We start from the raw sequence: 16,039 nt of genomic DNA on the forward strand, positions 1-16,039 counted from the left end.
CAGTAAAAGTTTCTACACATATATAAAAAGGAAGCAAGTTGCTAAATTAAGGATGATTCTGGGCAATTAATAATGGGTAACAAGGAAATGGCAGAGACCTTGAACAAGTATTCTGTATCTGTCTTCACAGTAGAAGACACAAAATGCATCCCAAGAATAGCAAAAAATCAAGAGGCAAAAGGGATGGAGGAACTTAAAACAATCACCGTTACCAGAGAAAAAGTACAAGGAAAACTAATGGGACTAAAGGTTGACAAGTCCCCTGGACCTGATGGCCTGCATCCTAGAGTCTTAAAAGAAGTGGCTGCAAAGATAGTGGATGCATCGGTTGTAATCTTTCAAAAGTCACTAGATTCCAGAAAGGTCAAGAAAGGTGGGGGACTATTCCTCTCCGCCCTCATTGCTATTCCTCTCCCCCTCATTGCTATTCTTCTCCCCCTCACTGCTATTCCTCCCCCCCTCATTGCTATTCCTCTCCCCCTCATTGCTATTCCTCTCCCCCTCATTGCTATTCATCTCCCCCTCATTGCTATTCCTCTCCCCCTCACTGCTATTCCTCTCCCCCTCATTGCTATTCCTCCCCCCCTCATTGCTATTCCTCCCCCCCTCATTGCTATTCCTCCCCCCCTCATTGCTATTTCTCTCCCCCTCATTGCTTTTCCTCTCCCCCTCATTGCTATTCCTCTCCCTCTCATTGCTATTCTTCTCCCCCTCATTGCTATTCTTCTCCCCCTCATTGCTATTCCTCCCCCCCCCTCATTGATATTCCTCCCCCCCTCATTGCTATTCCTCTCCCCCTCATTGCTATTCCTCTCCCCCTCATTGCTATTCCTCTCCCCCTCACTGCTATTCCTCCCCACTCATTGCTATTCCTCTCCCCATCATTGCTATTTCTCTCCCCCTCATTGCTATTCCTCCCCCCCTCATTGATATTCCTCCCCCCCTCATTGCTATTTCTCTCCCCCTCATTGCTATTCCTCTCCCCCTCATTGCTATTCCTCTCCCCCTCACTGCTATTCCTCCCCACTCATTGCTATTCCTCCCCCCCTCATTGCTATTCCTCCCCCCCTCATTGATATTCCTCCCCCCCTCATTGCTATTTCTCTCCCCCTCATTGCTATTCCTCTCCCCCTCATTGCTATTCCTCTCCCCCTCACTGCTATTCCTCCCCACTCATTGCTATTCCTCTGCCCATCATTGCTATTCCTCTCCCCCTCATTGCTATTCCTCTCCCCCTCATTGCAACTCCTCCCCTCCTCGTTGCTATTCTTCTCCCCCTCACTGCTATTCCTCTCCCCCCTCACTGCTATTCCTCTCCCCCCTCATTGCTATTCCTCTCCCCCTCACTGCCATTCCTCCCCCCCTCACTGCCATTCCTCCCCCCCTCACTGCCATTCCTCACCCCCTCATTGCTATTCCTCTCACCCCTCACTGCTATTCCTCTCCCTCCTCACTGCTATTCCTCTCCCCCCTCATTGCTATTCCTCTCCCCCTCACTGCTATTCCTCTCCCCCTCACTGCTATTCCTCTCCCCCCTCACTGCTATTCCTCTCACCACTCATTGCTATTCCTCTCCCCCCTCACTGCCATTCCTACCCCCCTCATTGCTATTCTTCTCCCCCTCACTGCTATTCCTCTCCCCCCTCATTGCTATTCCTCTCCCCCTCACTGCTATTCCTCTCCCCCCTTCACTGCCATTCCTCTCCCCCTCATTGCTATTTCTCTCCCTCTCACTGCTATTCCTCTCCCTCTCATTGCTATTTATCTCCCTCTCATTACTAGTCCCCTCCCCCTCATTACTATACCTCTCCCCCACATTGCTTTTTCTCTCCCCCTCATTGCTATTCTTCTCCCCCTCACTGCTATTCCTCTCCCCCTCATTGCTATTTCTCTCCCTCTCACTGCTATTCCTCTCCCTCTCATTGCTATTTATCTCCCTCTCATTACTAGTCCCCTCCCCCTCATTACTATACCTCTCCCCCACATTGCTTTTTCTCTCCCCCTCATTGCTATTCTTCTCCCCCTCACTGCTATTCCTCTCCCCCTCATTACTATTCTTCTCCCCCTCATTACTATTCTTCTCCCCCTCACTGCTATTCCTCCCCCCCACATTGCTATTCCTCTCCCCCTCATTGCTATTCATCTCCCCCTCATTGCTATTCTTCTCCCCCTCATTGCTATTCTTCTCCCCCTCACTGCTATTCCTCTCCCCCCTCATTGCTATTCCTCTCCCCTTCATGGCTATTCCCCTCCCCCTCATTGCTATTCTTCTCCCCCTCACTGCTATTCTTCTCCCCCTCACTGCTATTCCTCTCCCCCTCATTGCTATTCTTCTCCCCTCACTGCTATTCCTCCCCCCCTCATTGCTATTCCTCTCCCCCTCATTGCTATTCATCTTCCCCTCACTGCTATTCCTCTCCCCCCTCATTGCTATTCCTCCCCCCCTCATTGCTATTCCTCTCCCCCTCATTACTATTCCTCTCCCCCTCATTACTATTCCTCTCCCCCTCCCCCTCATTGCTATTCCTCTCCCCTTCATTGCTATTCCTCTCCCCCTCATTACTATTCCTCTCCCCCTCATTACTATTCCTCTCCCCCTCCCCCTCATTGCTATTCCTCTCCCCTTCATTACTATTCCTCTCCCCCTCATTGCTATTCTTCTCCCCCTCATTGCTATTCCTCCCCCCTCATTGCTATTCCTCCCCCCCTCATTGATATTCCTCCACCCCCTCATTGCTATTTCTCTCCCCCTCATTGCTATTCCTCCCCCCCTCATTGCTATTCCTCTCCCCCTCATTGCTATTTCTCTCCCCCTCATTGCTATTCCTCTCCCCCTCATTGCTATTCCTCCCCCCCTCATTGCTATTCCTCTCCCCCTCATTGCTATTTCTCTCCCCCTCATTGCTATTCCTCCCCCCCTCATTGCTATTCTTCTCCCCCTCACTGCTATTCCTCTCCCCCCTCACTGCTATTCCTCTCCCCCCTCACTGCTATTCCTCTCCCCCCTCACTGCTATTCCTCCCCCCCTCATTGCTATTCCTCTCCCCCTCATTGCTATTCCTCTCCCCCTCACTGCCATTCCTCCCCCCCTCATTGCTATTCATCTCCCCCTCATTGCTATTCCTCTCCCCCTCATTGCTATTCTTCTCCCCCTCACAGCTATTCCTCTCCCCCCTCATTGCTATTCCTCCCCCCGTCATTGCTATTCCTCCCCCCCTCATTGCTATTTCTCTCCCCCTCATTGCTATTCCTCTCCCCCTCATTGCTATTCCTCTCCCCCTCATTACTCTTCCTCTCCCCCTCATTACTCTTCCTCTCCCCCTCCCCCTCATTTCTATTCCTCTCCCCCTCATTGCTATTCCTCCCCCCCTCATTGCTATTCCTCCCCCCCTCATTGCTATTTCTCTCCCCCTCATTGCTATTCCTCTCCCCCTCACTGCTATTCCTCTCCCCCTCACTGCTATTCCTCTCCCCCTCACTGCTATTCCTCTCCCCCCTCACTGCCATTCCTCCCCCCCTCACTGCCATTCCTCACCCCCTCATTGCTATTCCTCTCACCCCTCACTGCTATTCCTCTCCCCCCTCACTGCTATTCCTCTCCCCCCTCATTGCTATTCCTCTCCCCCTCACTGCTATTCCTCTCCCCCCTCACTGCTATTCCTCTCCCCACTCATTGCTATTCCTCTCCCCCCTCACTGCCATTCCTACCCCCCTCATTGCTATTCTTCTCCCCCTCACTGCTATTCCTCTCCCCCCTCATTGCTATTCCTCTCCCCCCTTCACTGCCATTCCTCTCCCCCTCATTGCTATTCCTCTCCCCCTCATGGCTATTCCCCTCCCCCTCATTACTATTCCTCTCCCCCACATTGCTTTTTCTCTCCCCCTCACTGCTATTCCTCTCCCCCTCACTGCTATTCATCTCCCCCTCACTTCTATTCCTCTCCCCCTCACTGCTATTCCTCTCCCCCCTCACTGCTATTCCTCCCCCCCTCATTGCTATTCCTCCCCCCCTCATTGCTATTCCTCCCCCCCTCATTGCTATTCCTCTCCCCCTCATTACTATTCCTCTCCCCCTCCCCCTCATTGCTATTCCTCTCCCCCTCATTGCTATTCTTCTCCCCCTCATTGATATTCCTCCCCCCCTCATTGATATACCTCCCCCCCTCATTGATATTCCTCCCCCCCACTCACTGCTATTCCTCTCCCCCTCACTGCTATTCCTCTCCCCCTCATTGCTATTTCTCTCCCCCTCATTGCTATTCCTCCCCCCCTCATTGCTATTCCTCTCCCCCTCATTGCTATTCCTCTCACCCTCATTGCTACTCCTCTCCCCCTCATTGCTACTCCTCTCCCCCTCATTGCTACTCCTCCCCCCCTCATTGCTATTCTTCTCCCCCTCACTGCTATTCCTCTCCCCCCTCACTGCTATTCCTCTCCTCCTCACTGCCATTCCTCCCCCCCTCATTGCTATTCCTCTCCCCCTCACTGCCATTCCTCCCCCCCTCACTGCCATTCCTCACCCCCTCATTGCTATTCCTCACCCCCTCATTGCTATTCCTCTCCCCCCTCACTGCTATTCCTCTCCCCCCTCACTGCCATTCCTACCCCCCTCATTGCTATTCTTCTCCCCCTCACTGCTATTCCTCTCCCCCCTCATTGCTATTCCTCTCCCCCTCACTGCTATTCCTCTCCCCCCTCATTGCTATTCCTCTCCCCCCTCATTGCTATTCCTCTCCCCCCACACTGCTATTCCTCTCCCCCCTCACTGCCATTCCTCCCCCCCTCATTGCTATTCCTCTCCCCCTCACTGCTATTCCTCTCCCCCCTTCACTGCCATTCCTCTCCCCCTCATTGCTATTCCTCTTCCCCCTCTCTACTATTCCTCTCCCCCTCATTACTATTCCTCTCCCCCTCATTGCTATTCCTCTCCCCCTCATTGCTATTCCTCCCCCCCCCATTGATATTCCTCCCCCCCCCTCATTGCTATTTCTCTCCCCCTCATTGCTATTCCTCTCCCCCTCACTACTATTCTTCTCCCCCTCACTGCTATTCCTCCCCCCTCATTGCTACTCCTCCCCCCCTCATTGCTACTCTTCTCCCCCTCAATGCTATTCCTCTCCCCCCTCACTGCTATTCCTCTCCCCCCTCATTGCTATTCCTCTCCCCCCTCATTGCTATTCCTCTCCCCCCTCAGTGCCATTCCTCCCCCCCTCATTGCTATTCCTCTCCCCCCTCACTGCTATTCCTCTCCCCCCTCACTGCCATTCCTCTCCCCCTCACTGCCATTCCTCTCCCCCTCACTGCCATTCCTCACCCCCTCATTGCTATTCCTCTCCCCCCTCACTGCTATTCCTCTCCCCCCTCACTGCTATTCCTCTCCCCCCTCATTGCTATTCCTCTCCCCCTCACTGCTATTCCTCTCCCCCCTCATTGCTATTCCTCTCCCCCCTCACTGCCATTCCTACCCCCCTCATTGCTATTCTTCTCCCCCTCACTGCTATTCCTCTCCCCCCTCATTGCTATTCCTCTCCCCCTCACTGCTATTCCTCTCCCCCCTCATTGCTATTCCTCTCCCCCCTCATTGCTATTCCTCTCCCCCCTCATTGCTATTCTTCTCCCCCTCACTGCTATTCCTCTCGTCCTCATTGCTACTCCTCTCCCCCCTCACTGCTATTCCTCTCCCCCCTCACTGCTATTCCTCTCCCCCCTCATTGCTATTCTTCTCCCCCTCACTGCTATTCCTCTCCCCCCTCACTGCCATTCCTCCCCCCCTCATTGCTATTCCTCTCCCCCTAACTGCTATTCCTCTCCCCCCTCACTGCCATTCCTCCCCCCTCATTGCTATTCTTCTCCCCCTCACTGCTATTCCTCTCCCCCCTCACTGCCATTCCTCCCCCCCTCATTGCTATTCCTCTCCCCCTCACTGCTATTCCTCTCCCCCCTTACTGCCATTCCTCCCCCCTCACTGCTATTCCTCTCCCCCCTCACTGCTATTCCTCTCCCCCCTTACTGCCATTCCTCCCCCCTCACTGCTATTCCTCTCCCCCCTCACTGCCATTCCTCCCCCCTCATTGCTATTCTTCTCCCCCTCACTGCTATTCCTCCCCCCCTCATTGCTATTCTTTTCCCCCTCACTGCTATTCCTCTCATCCTCACTGCTATTCCTCTCCCCCCTCATTGCTATTCTTCTCCCCCTCACTGCTATTCCTCTCCCCCCTCACTGCTATTCCTCTCCCCCCTCACTGCTATTCCTCTCCCCCCTCACTGCTATTCCTCCCCCCCTCATTGCTATTCCTCTCCCCCTCATTGCTATTCCTCTCCCCCTCACTGCCATTCCTCCCCCCCTCATTGCTATTCATCTCCCCCTCATTGCTATTCCTCTCCCCCTCATTGCTATTCTTCTCCCCCTCACAGCTATTCCTCTCCCCCCTCATTGCTATTCCTCCCCCCGTCATTGCTATTCCTCCCCCCCTCATTGCTATTTCTCTCCCCCTCATTGCTATTCCTCTCCCCCTCATTGCTATTCCTCTCCCCCTCATTACTCTTCCTCTCCCCCTCATTACTCTTCCTCTCCCCCTCCCCCTCATTTCTATTCCTCTCCCCCTCATTGCTATTCCTCCCCCCCTCATTGCTATTCCTCCCCCCCTCATTGCTATTTCTCTCCCCCTCATTGCTATTCCTCTCCCCCTCACTGCTATTCCTCTCCCCCTCACTGCTATTCCTCTCCCCCTCACTGCTATTCCTCTCCCCCCTCACTGCCATTCCTCCCCCCCTCACTGCCATTCCTCACCCCCTCATTGCTATTCCTCTCACCCCTCACTGCTATTCCTCTCCCCCCTCACTGCTATTCCTCTCCCCCCTCATTGCTATTCCTCTCCCCCTCACTGCTATTCCTCTCCCCCCTCACTGCTATTCCTCTCCCCACTCATTGCTATTCCTCTCCCCCCTCACTGCCATTCCTACCCCCCTCATTGCTATTCTTCTCCCCCTCACTGCTATTCCTCTCCCCCCTCATTGCTATTCCTCTCCCCCCTTCACTGCCATTCCTCTCCCCCTCATTGCTATTCCTCTCCCCCTCATGGCTATTCCCCTCCCCCTCATTACTATTCCTCTCCCCCACATTGCTTTTTCTCTCCCCCTCACTGCTATTCCTCTCCCCCTCACTGCTATTCATCTCCCCCTCACTTCTATTCCTCTCCCCCTCACTGCTATTCCTCTCCCCCCTCACTGCTATTCCTCCCCCCCTCATTGCTATTCCTCCCCCCCTCATTGCTATTCCTCCCCCCCTCATTGCTATTCCTCTCCCCCTCATTACTATTCCTCTCCCCCTCCCCCTCATTGCTATTCCTCTCCCCCTCATTGCTATTCTTCTCCCCCTCATTGATATTCCTCCCCCCCTCATTGATATACCTCCCCCCCTCATTGATATTCCTCCCCCCCCACTCACTGCTATTCCTCTCCCCCTCACTGCTATTCCTCTCCCCCTCATTGCTATTTCTCTCCCCCTCATTGCTATTCCTCCCCCCCTCATTGCTATTCCTCTCCCCCTCATTGCTATTCCTCTCACCCTCATTGCTACTCCTCTCCCCCTCATTGCTACTCCTCCCCCCCTCATTGCTATTCTTCTCCCCCTCACTGCTATTCCTCTCCCCCCTCACTGCTATTCCTCTCCTCCTCACTGCCATTCCTCCCCCCCTCATTGCTATTCCTCTCCCCCTCACTGCCATTCCTCCCCCCCTCACTGCCATTCCTCACCCCCTCATTGCTATTCCTCACCCCCTCATTGCTATTCCTCTCCCCACTCACTGCTATTCCTCTCCCCCCTCACTGCCATTCCTACCCCCCTCATTGCTATTCTTCTCCCCCTCACTGCTATTCCTCTCCCCCCTCATTGCTATTCCTCTCCCCCTCACTGCTATTCCTCTCCCCCCTCATTGCTATTCCTCTCCCCCCTCATTGCTATTCCTCTCCCCCCACACTGCTATTCCTCTCCCCCCTCACTGCCATTCCTCCCCCCCTCATTGCTATTCCTCTCCCCCTCACTGCTATTCCTCTCCCCCCTTCACTGCCATTCCTCTCCCCCTCATTGCTATTCCTCTTCCCCCTCTCTACTATTCCTCTCCCCCTCATTACTATTCCTCTCCCCCTCATTGCTATTCCTCTCCCCCTCATTGCTATTCCTCCCCCCCCCATTGATATTCCTCCCCCCCCCTCATTGCTATTTCTCTCCCCCTCATTGCTATTCCTCTCCCCCTCACTACTATTCTTCTCCCCCTCACTGCTATTCCTCCCCCCTCATTGCTACTCCTCCCCCCCTCATTGCTACTCTTCTCCCCCTCAATGCTATTCCTCTCCCCCCTCACTGCTATTCCTCTCCCCCCTCATTGCTATTCCTCTCCCCCCTCAGTGCCATTCCTCCCCCCCTCATTGCTATTCCTCTCCCCCCTCACTGCTATTCCTCTCCCCCCTCACTGCCATTCCTCTCCCCCTCACTGCCATTCCTCTCCCCCTCACTGCCATTCCTCACCCCCTCATTGCTATTCCTCTCCCCCCTCACTGCTATTCCTCTCCCCCCTCACTGCTATTCCTCTCCCCCCTCATTGCTATTCCTCTCCCCCTCACTGCTATTCCTCTCCCCCCTCATTGCTATTCCTCTCCCCCCTCACTGCCATTCCTACCCCCCTCATTGCTATTCTTCTCCCCCTCACTGCTATTCCTCTCCCCCCTCATTGCTATTCCTCTCCCCCTCACTGCTATTCCTCTCCCCCCTCATTGCTATTCCTCTCCCCCCTCATTGCTATTCCTCTCCCCCCTCATTGCTATTCTTCTCCCCCTCACTGCTATTCCTCTCGTCCTCATTGCTACTCCTCTCCCCCCTCACTGCTATTCCTCTCCCCCCTCACTGCTATTCCTCTCCCCCCTCATTGCTATTCTTCTCCCCCTCACTGCTATTCCTCTCCCCCCTCACTGCCATTCCTCCCCCCCTCATTGCTATTCCTCTCCCCCTAACTGCTATTCCTCTCCCCCCTCACTGCCATTCCTCCCCCCTCATTGCTATTCTTCTCCCCCTCACTGCTATTCCTCTCCCCCCTCACTGCCATTCCTCCCCCCCTCATTGCTATTCCTCTCCCCCTCACTGCTATTCCTCTCCCCCCTTACTGCCATTCCTCCCCCCTCACTGCTATTCCTCTCCCCCCTCACTGCTATTCCTCTCCCCCCTTACTGCCATTCCTCCCCCCTCACTGCTATTCCTCTCCCCCCTCACTGCCATTCCTCCCCCCTCATTGCTATTCTTCTCCCCCTCACTGCTATTCCTCCCCCCCTCATTGCTATTCTTTTCCCCCTCACTGCTATTCCTCTCATCCTCACTGCTATTCCTCTCCCCCCTCACTGCTATTCTTCTCCCCCTCACTGCTATTCCTCTCCCCCCTTCACTGCTATTCTTCTCCCCCTCACTGCTATTCCTCTCCCCCCTCACTGCTATTCCTCTCCCCCTCATTGCTATTCCTCTCCCCCCTCATTGCTATTGCTCTCCCCCTCACTGCTATTCCTCTCCCCCCTCATTGCTATTGCTCTCCCCCTCACTGCCATTCCTCCCCCCCTCATTGCTATTCCTCTCCCCCTCACTGCTATTCCTCCCCCCCTCATTGCTATTCCTCCCCCCCTCACTGCTATTCCTCCCCCCCTCATTGCCATTCCTCTCCCCCCTCACTGCTATTCCTCCCCCCCTCATTGCTATTCCTCTCCCCCTCACTGCTATTCCTCTCATCCTCATTGCTATTCCTCCCCCCCTCACTGCTATTCTTCTCCCCCTCACTGCTATTCCTCCCCCCCTCATTGCTATTCCTCTCCCCCCTCACTGCAATTCCTCCCCCCCTCATTGCTATTCCTCCCCCCCTCATTGCTATTCCTCTCCCCCCTCACTGCAATTCCTCCCCCCCTCATTGCTATTCCTCTCCCCCTCACTGCTATTCCTCTCCCCCCTCACTGCTATTCTTCTCCCCCTCACTGCCATTCCTCCCCCCCTCATTGCTATTCCTCTCCCCCCTCACTGCTATTCTTCTCCCCCTCACTGCTATTCCTCTCCCCCTCATTGCTGTTCTTCTCCCCCTCACTGCTATTCCTCCCCCCCTCACTGCTGTTCTTCTCCCCCTTACTGCTATTCCTCTCCCCCTCATTGCTGTTCTTCTCCCCCCTCACTGCTATTCCTCTCCCCCCTCATTGCTATTCCTCTCCCCCCTCATTGCTATTCTTCTCCCCCTCACTGCTATTCCTCTCGTCCTCATTGCTACTCCTCTCCCCCCTCACTGCTATTCCTCTCCCCCCTCATTGCTATTCTTCTCCCCCTCACTGCTATTCCTCTCCCCCCTCATTGCTATTCTTCTCCCCCTCACTGCTATTCCTCTCGTCCTCATTGCTACTCCTCTTCCCCCTCACTGCTATTCCTCTCCCCCCTCACTGCTATTCCTCTCCCCCCTCATTGCTATTCCTCTCCCCCCTCATTGCTATTCTTCTCCCCCTCACTGCTATTCCTCTCCCCCTAACTGCTATTCCTCTCGTCCTCATTGCTACTCCTCTCCCCCCTCACTGCTATTCCTCTCCCCCCTCATTGCTATTCCTCTCCCCCCTCACTGCCATTCCTCCCCCCTCATTGCTATTCTTCTCCCCCTCACTGCTATTCCTCTCCCCCCTCACTGCCATTCCTCCCCCCTCATTGCTATTCTTCTCCCCCTCACTGCTATTCCTCTCCCCCCTCACTGCTATTCCTCTCCCCCCTCATTGCTATTCTTCTCCCCCTCACTGCTATTCCTCTCCCCCTAACTGCTATTCCTCTCCCCCCTCACTGCCATTCCTCCCCCCTCACTGCTATTCCTCTCCCCCCTCACTGCCATTCCTCCCCCCTCATTGCTATTCTTCTCCCCCTCACTGCTATTCCTCCCCCCCTCATTGCTATTCTTTTCCCCCTCACTGCTATTCCTCTCATCCTCACTGCTATTCCTCTCCCCCCTCACTGCTATTCTTCTCCCCCTCACTGCCATTCCTCTCCCCATCACTGCTATTCCTCTCCCCATCACTGCTATTCCTCTCCCCCCTCACTGCTATTCCTCTCCCCCTCATTGCTATTCCTCTCCCCCCTCATTGCTATTGCTCTCACCCTCACTGCCATTCCTCTCCCCATCACTGCTATTCCTCTCCCCCTTCACTGCTATTCCTCTCCCCCTCATTGCTATTCCTCTCCCCCCACTGCTATTCCTCTCCCCCTTCACTGCTATTCCTCTCCCCCTCATTGCTATTCCTCTCCCCCTCATTGCTATTCCTCTCCCCCCTCACTGCTATTCCTCTCCCCCTCATTGCTATTCCTCCCCCCCTCATTGCTATTCCTCTCCCCCTCATTGCTATTCCTCTCCCCCCTCACTGCTATTCCTCTCCCCCTCATTGCTATTCCTCTCCCCCCTCACTGCTATTCCTCTCCCCCTCATTGCTATTCCTCCCCCCCTCATTGCTATTCCTCTCATCCTCATTGCTATTCCTCCCCCCCTCACTGCTGTTCTTCTCCCCCTCACTGCTGTTCTTCTCCCCCTCACTGCCATTCCTCCCCCCATCATTGCTATTCCTCTCCCCCCTCATTGCTATTCCTCTCCCCCCTCACTGCTATTCTTCTCCCCCTCACTGCTATTCCTCCCCCCCTCATTGCTATTCCTCTCCCCCCACTGCTATTCCTCCCCCCCTCATTGCTATTCCTCTCCCCCCACTGCTATTCCTCTCCCCCTTCACTGCTATTCCTCTCCCCCTTCACTGCTATTCCTCTCCCCCTCATTGCTATTCCTCTCCCCCTCATTGCTATTCCTCTCCCCCCTCACTGCTATTCCTCTCCCCCTCATTGCTATTCCTCTCCCCCTCACTGCTATTCCTCTCCCCCCTCACTGCTATTCCTCTCCCCCCTCACTGCTATTCCTCTCCCCCCTCACTGCTATTCCTCTCCCCCCTCACTGCTATTTCTATCCAAAACAGCATTTATTGCCCATACTTAGATGCCCTGACAAGATGCTGGTGGGACTTTGTGAATTTGGTGGTGCAGTTTAAGAGTCTTTGCTAGCAGCTTGATACAACCTCCTTGGCTACTTCAACAGAAGTTGTGTGTCACAAACAAAAATAACTTGCATTTATCCCGCACCTCTGAAAAGGTAAAACACTCCATGGCACTTCATAATAGAGGCCTGCTCGGGTCTGCAAATGAAGCCCGATCCGAGCCTGACAGAACCACATCCGACCCAAGCCCGGTCCGACCCGGCCCGAGTCTTTTGATTTTTTCCCGCGCCCAACCCGACCACCAGAATGAAGTTCGTTATATTAAAGAGGTTGTGATCTACCTTGGATGGAATCGCTCACTGCAGACTAGGGCGGAGTCCAAATGCACATTTCCCACCTTGACGTCCTGGACTGTCACTGTGTCTGACCCGACCCGACCCAACCCGAGCCCGAAAGCCGGACCCGGAAATGCTACCCGAACCCAACTCGTCATCAGGCCCGGATTGTTTTGGGTCGGGTAGCCATGCTGTATTTCACAGGAGCATAATCAGGCAAACTGTAACACTGAGCCACATTAAGAGATATTAGGACAGGTAACCAAAAGCTTACGCAAGGAGGTAGGTTTTAAGGAGCAAGTTATTCTTTTATGAATATGAGGGATAGAAAAGTGGAGAGCTTTAGGGAAGGAATTCCAGAATTTAGGGCTCTGGTAGCTGAAGGTACAGTCACAGTCATAGAGAGATACAGCACTGAAACAGGCCCTTTAGCCCACCGAGTCTGTGCCAACCATCAACCACCCATTTTATACTAATCCTACGTTAATCCCATATTCCCTACCACATCCCTCCTACATTAAAACCATATTCCCTACCACCTACCTACACTAGGGGCAATTTACAATGACCAATTTACCTATCAACCTGCAAGTCTTTGGTGGTGGGAGGAAACCAGAGCACCCAGCAGAAACCCACACAGTCACAGGGTGAACTTGCAAACCCCACACAGGCAGTGCCCAGAACTGAACCAAGGTTGCTGGAGCTGTGAGGCTGCGGTGCTAACCACCGCGCCATTGTACCACCCTGGTGGAGTGATTAAAATCGGAAATGCACGAGAGGCCAGAATTGGAGGAGTGCAGAGTTCTCAGAGAGTTGCAGGACTGGAGGAGGTTAAAAACATAGTTATGGGGTGAGGCCATAGAGAGATTTGAGTACAAGGATGAGAAATATAAAATTGAGACATTGTCAGACTGGTCACCAATGTAGGTCAGCAAACACAAGAGTGATGGGTGAATAGGACTTGGTGTGGGTAAGGATACAGGCAGCAGAGCGTTGGATGACCATGGAGATGGGAGACTGACCAGGAGAGCATTGTAGAGTAACAGACCCACCATGTGGCCATACCCACTGAGTTATTCTATATATAAACCACCTGCGCCCCTTGATTAGATTCCAACTCGTAACTCACTCTCTGGTGTCTATATTTTATATATAAACCACCTGAGCAACTTTGTTTCCATTGCTGTTATTCTTTCTGTAACTTGCTCTGTGCATTTTATGCTGTTATCTCATGCTCTCCATCTAGCCCTTTCTCTCTTTGTAATGCTTGGTGCAACGAGTACATGCTATGTACATTGTCACTCTCGCTCTCTCTTCATCTCTCTGTCCCCTCTCTCTCTTTCATTTATTCTGTGTGTAACAGATATGTGTATGTATGCAGTCACTCTCTCCTCAGCTATGACACAGTTACTGACATAATGCGACACTTCTGTTCCAGACTACGACTCTAATTGGGCTCCTGAAGACGGCTCGTCTCCTGCGGCTGGTCCGGGTTGCCCGCAAGCTGGACCGCTACTCAGAGTATGGGGCCGCAGTGCTCTTCTTGCTCATGTGCACCTTTGCCCTCATTGCCCACTGGCTGGCTTGTATCTGGTATGCCATTGGCAATGTGGAGAGACTCTACATGGTTCACAAGATAGGCTGGCTGGACAACCTGGGGGATCAAATCGGGAAGCGATACAATGACAGTGATTCCTCATCCGGACCGTCCATTAAGGACAAGTATGTGACGGCTCTCTATTTCACCTTCAGCAGCCTGACCAGTGTCGGATTTGGGAATGTTTCTCCCAACACCAATTCTGAGAAGATCTTCTCCATCTGTGTCATGTTGATTGGCTGTAAGTGTGTTGGCTTTTCATTTGGTGCCTGAGGTGAAGGATGTCACTTTTTACACTGTCCCATCAAACACTCCCAGGCCAGGTACAACATGGGGTGAGATACAGAGTAAAGCTCCCGCTACACTGTCCCCATCAAACACTCCCAGGACAGGTACAACATGGGGTGAGATACAGAGTAAAGCTCCCGCTACACTGTCCCCATCAAACACTCCCAGGCCAGGTACAACATGGGGTGAGATACAGAGTAAAGCTCCCGCTACACTGTCCCCATCAAACACTCCCAGGACAGGTACAGCACGGGTTTAGATACAGAGTAAAGCTCCCGCTACACTGTCCCCATCATACACTCCCAGGACAGGTACAGCACGGGGTTAGATACAGAGTAAAGCTCCCTCTACGCTGTCCCATCAAACATGAGTAACATAAGATCCAAAATACAGATGTGTGTTTGCTAAACCCTGGTCACACTCTCTCTGCAAGAACCATTGAACTATTACTGGCGAAAACAGAACCAAAAAAAAATCATAGCAGTTAGAAAATGGATGGTCCTCTTTTGAAATCTACATTGTGTTTTACACAAAGTTAAAATCCTGCAACAAAAATGAATTGTAGTTGGAGGCAGGGAAGGGGGAAAGTGATTGAAATGGAATTGGACAAGGTGATTAGTGTTTATTGTTCACAGTGATAACACCTGTATTCTAGAATTGCTTCAAATCCAAACAGCAGTTGTAGTAATTTTAGGTCCAACTGGCAATCGCGGCACATAAAGTATGCAGAACTGGACTTAGTGCGCAATTGTCATTCACCACTTCAATCCATTTAAAGTTAATCCTTGACACAATTGCATAGGAACATTACAAAACACTTCAAATTTATCCAAATCACAGTAAATGCATTTGCTAATGAAGTTAGAGACTGAAACCATTAATCACCAGCTCCAATTGGCAAACCTCTTCCACTCGTCCAGTATTTACTAGGGAAAAAAAGAGAAAAAGATGGGTGAGATACAGAATCACAGAACTGTTACAGTGCAGAAGGAGGCCATTCAGAGTAAAGATCCCTTTACACTGTCCCATCAAATACTCCCAGGCAGGTACAGCACAGGTTAGATACAGAGTAAAGCGCCCGCTACACTGTCCCATCAAACACTCCCAGGGCAGGTACAGTACAGGTTAGATGGAGGTCCTGCCCTAGGAATGTTTGATGGGACAGTGTAAAGGGAGCTTTACTCTGTATCTGTGATGCACAGGGTTTAAAGTGCCTGGGGGCATTGGATGAGTTATTTGTAGGCATCAGTCCATCAGTTGCTGAATAATAGTTTGTGACCTGTTGGTGGTTTTGCCCTTATTTGACAAAAGACTCCCACGATTGTATCATGGTCTTTAACATCATCACAGCAGTAAAGTAATTCATTGAAGGCCTTCCAACACAGCAGAGAAATCGCAGTGCTGTGGACCCTGGGTTTAACCTGGACAGTCCCACTTTTGAGTAAGATGTATGCAAATTACTAAGCTAGACAGTAAGGACTGAATTCTGCTCCGTGATCCTGCCCAGAATCTGGTGAGAGAGCAGTAGACAATAATGAAAGATTTGGGATGTGAATCTTATCAACATTGACCGCATCACCTGAATTTCCCCCCAACACCCCTCCCCCTGTCACACCAAGCTCATCAATGATCACCCCCTCTCCACTCACTGCCTGCAAATGGCAGGGGGCCATGGAGCCAGGTTCCATGTGCATTTCCCTCCTTCCCAGTTGCCTGTGTTATAACGGAGGCCTGCAAGGCTGCAATTCCCGTCGCCTTCCAAGCTCTTGTGCCTCTTTAAAGACTCTCC

General features: G+C 52.6%; 1 protein-coding gene across 1 annotated transcript in view; it reads left to right on the plus strand.

Moving 5' to 3' along the window:
* kcnh6a (potassium voltage-gated channel, subfamily H (eag-related), member 6a) overlaps window positions 1–16,039 on the plus strand; it is a 262,695-nt gene that overhangs the window by 207,667 nt on the left and 38,989 nt on the right. The window contains exon 7 of the mRNA XM_068012928.1: window positions 13,804–14,203. Within this exon, the coding sequence (XP_067869029.1) occupies window positions 13,804–14,203 (400 nt within the window). The remainder of the gene's footprint in view (window positions 1–13,803; window positions 14,204–16,039) is intronic.

Source organism: Heterodontus francisci, chromosome 33 (assembly GCF_036365525.1).
Source record: "Heterodontus francisci isolate sHetFra1 chromosome 33, sHetFra1.hap1, whole genome shotgun sequence".
Lineage (NCBI taxonomy): Eukaryota > Metazoa > Chordata > Chondrichthyes > Heterodontiformes > Heterodontidae > Heterodontus > Heterodontus francisci.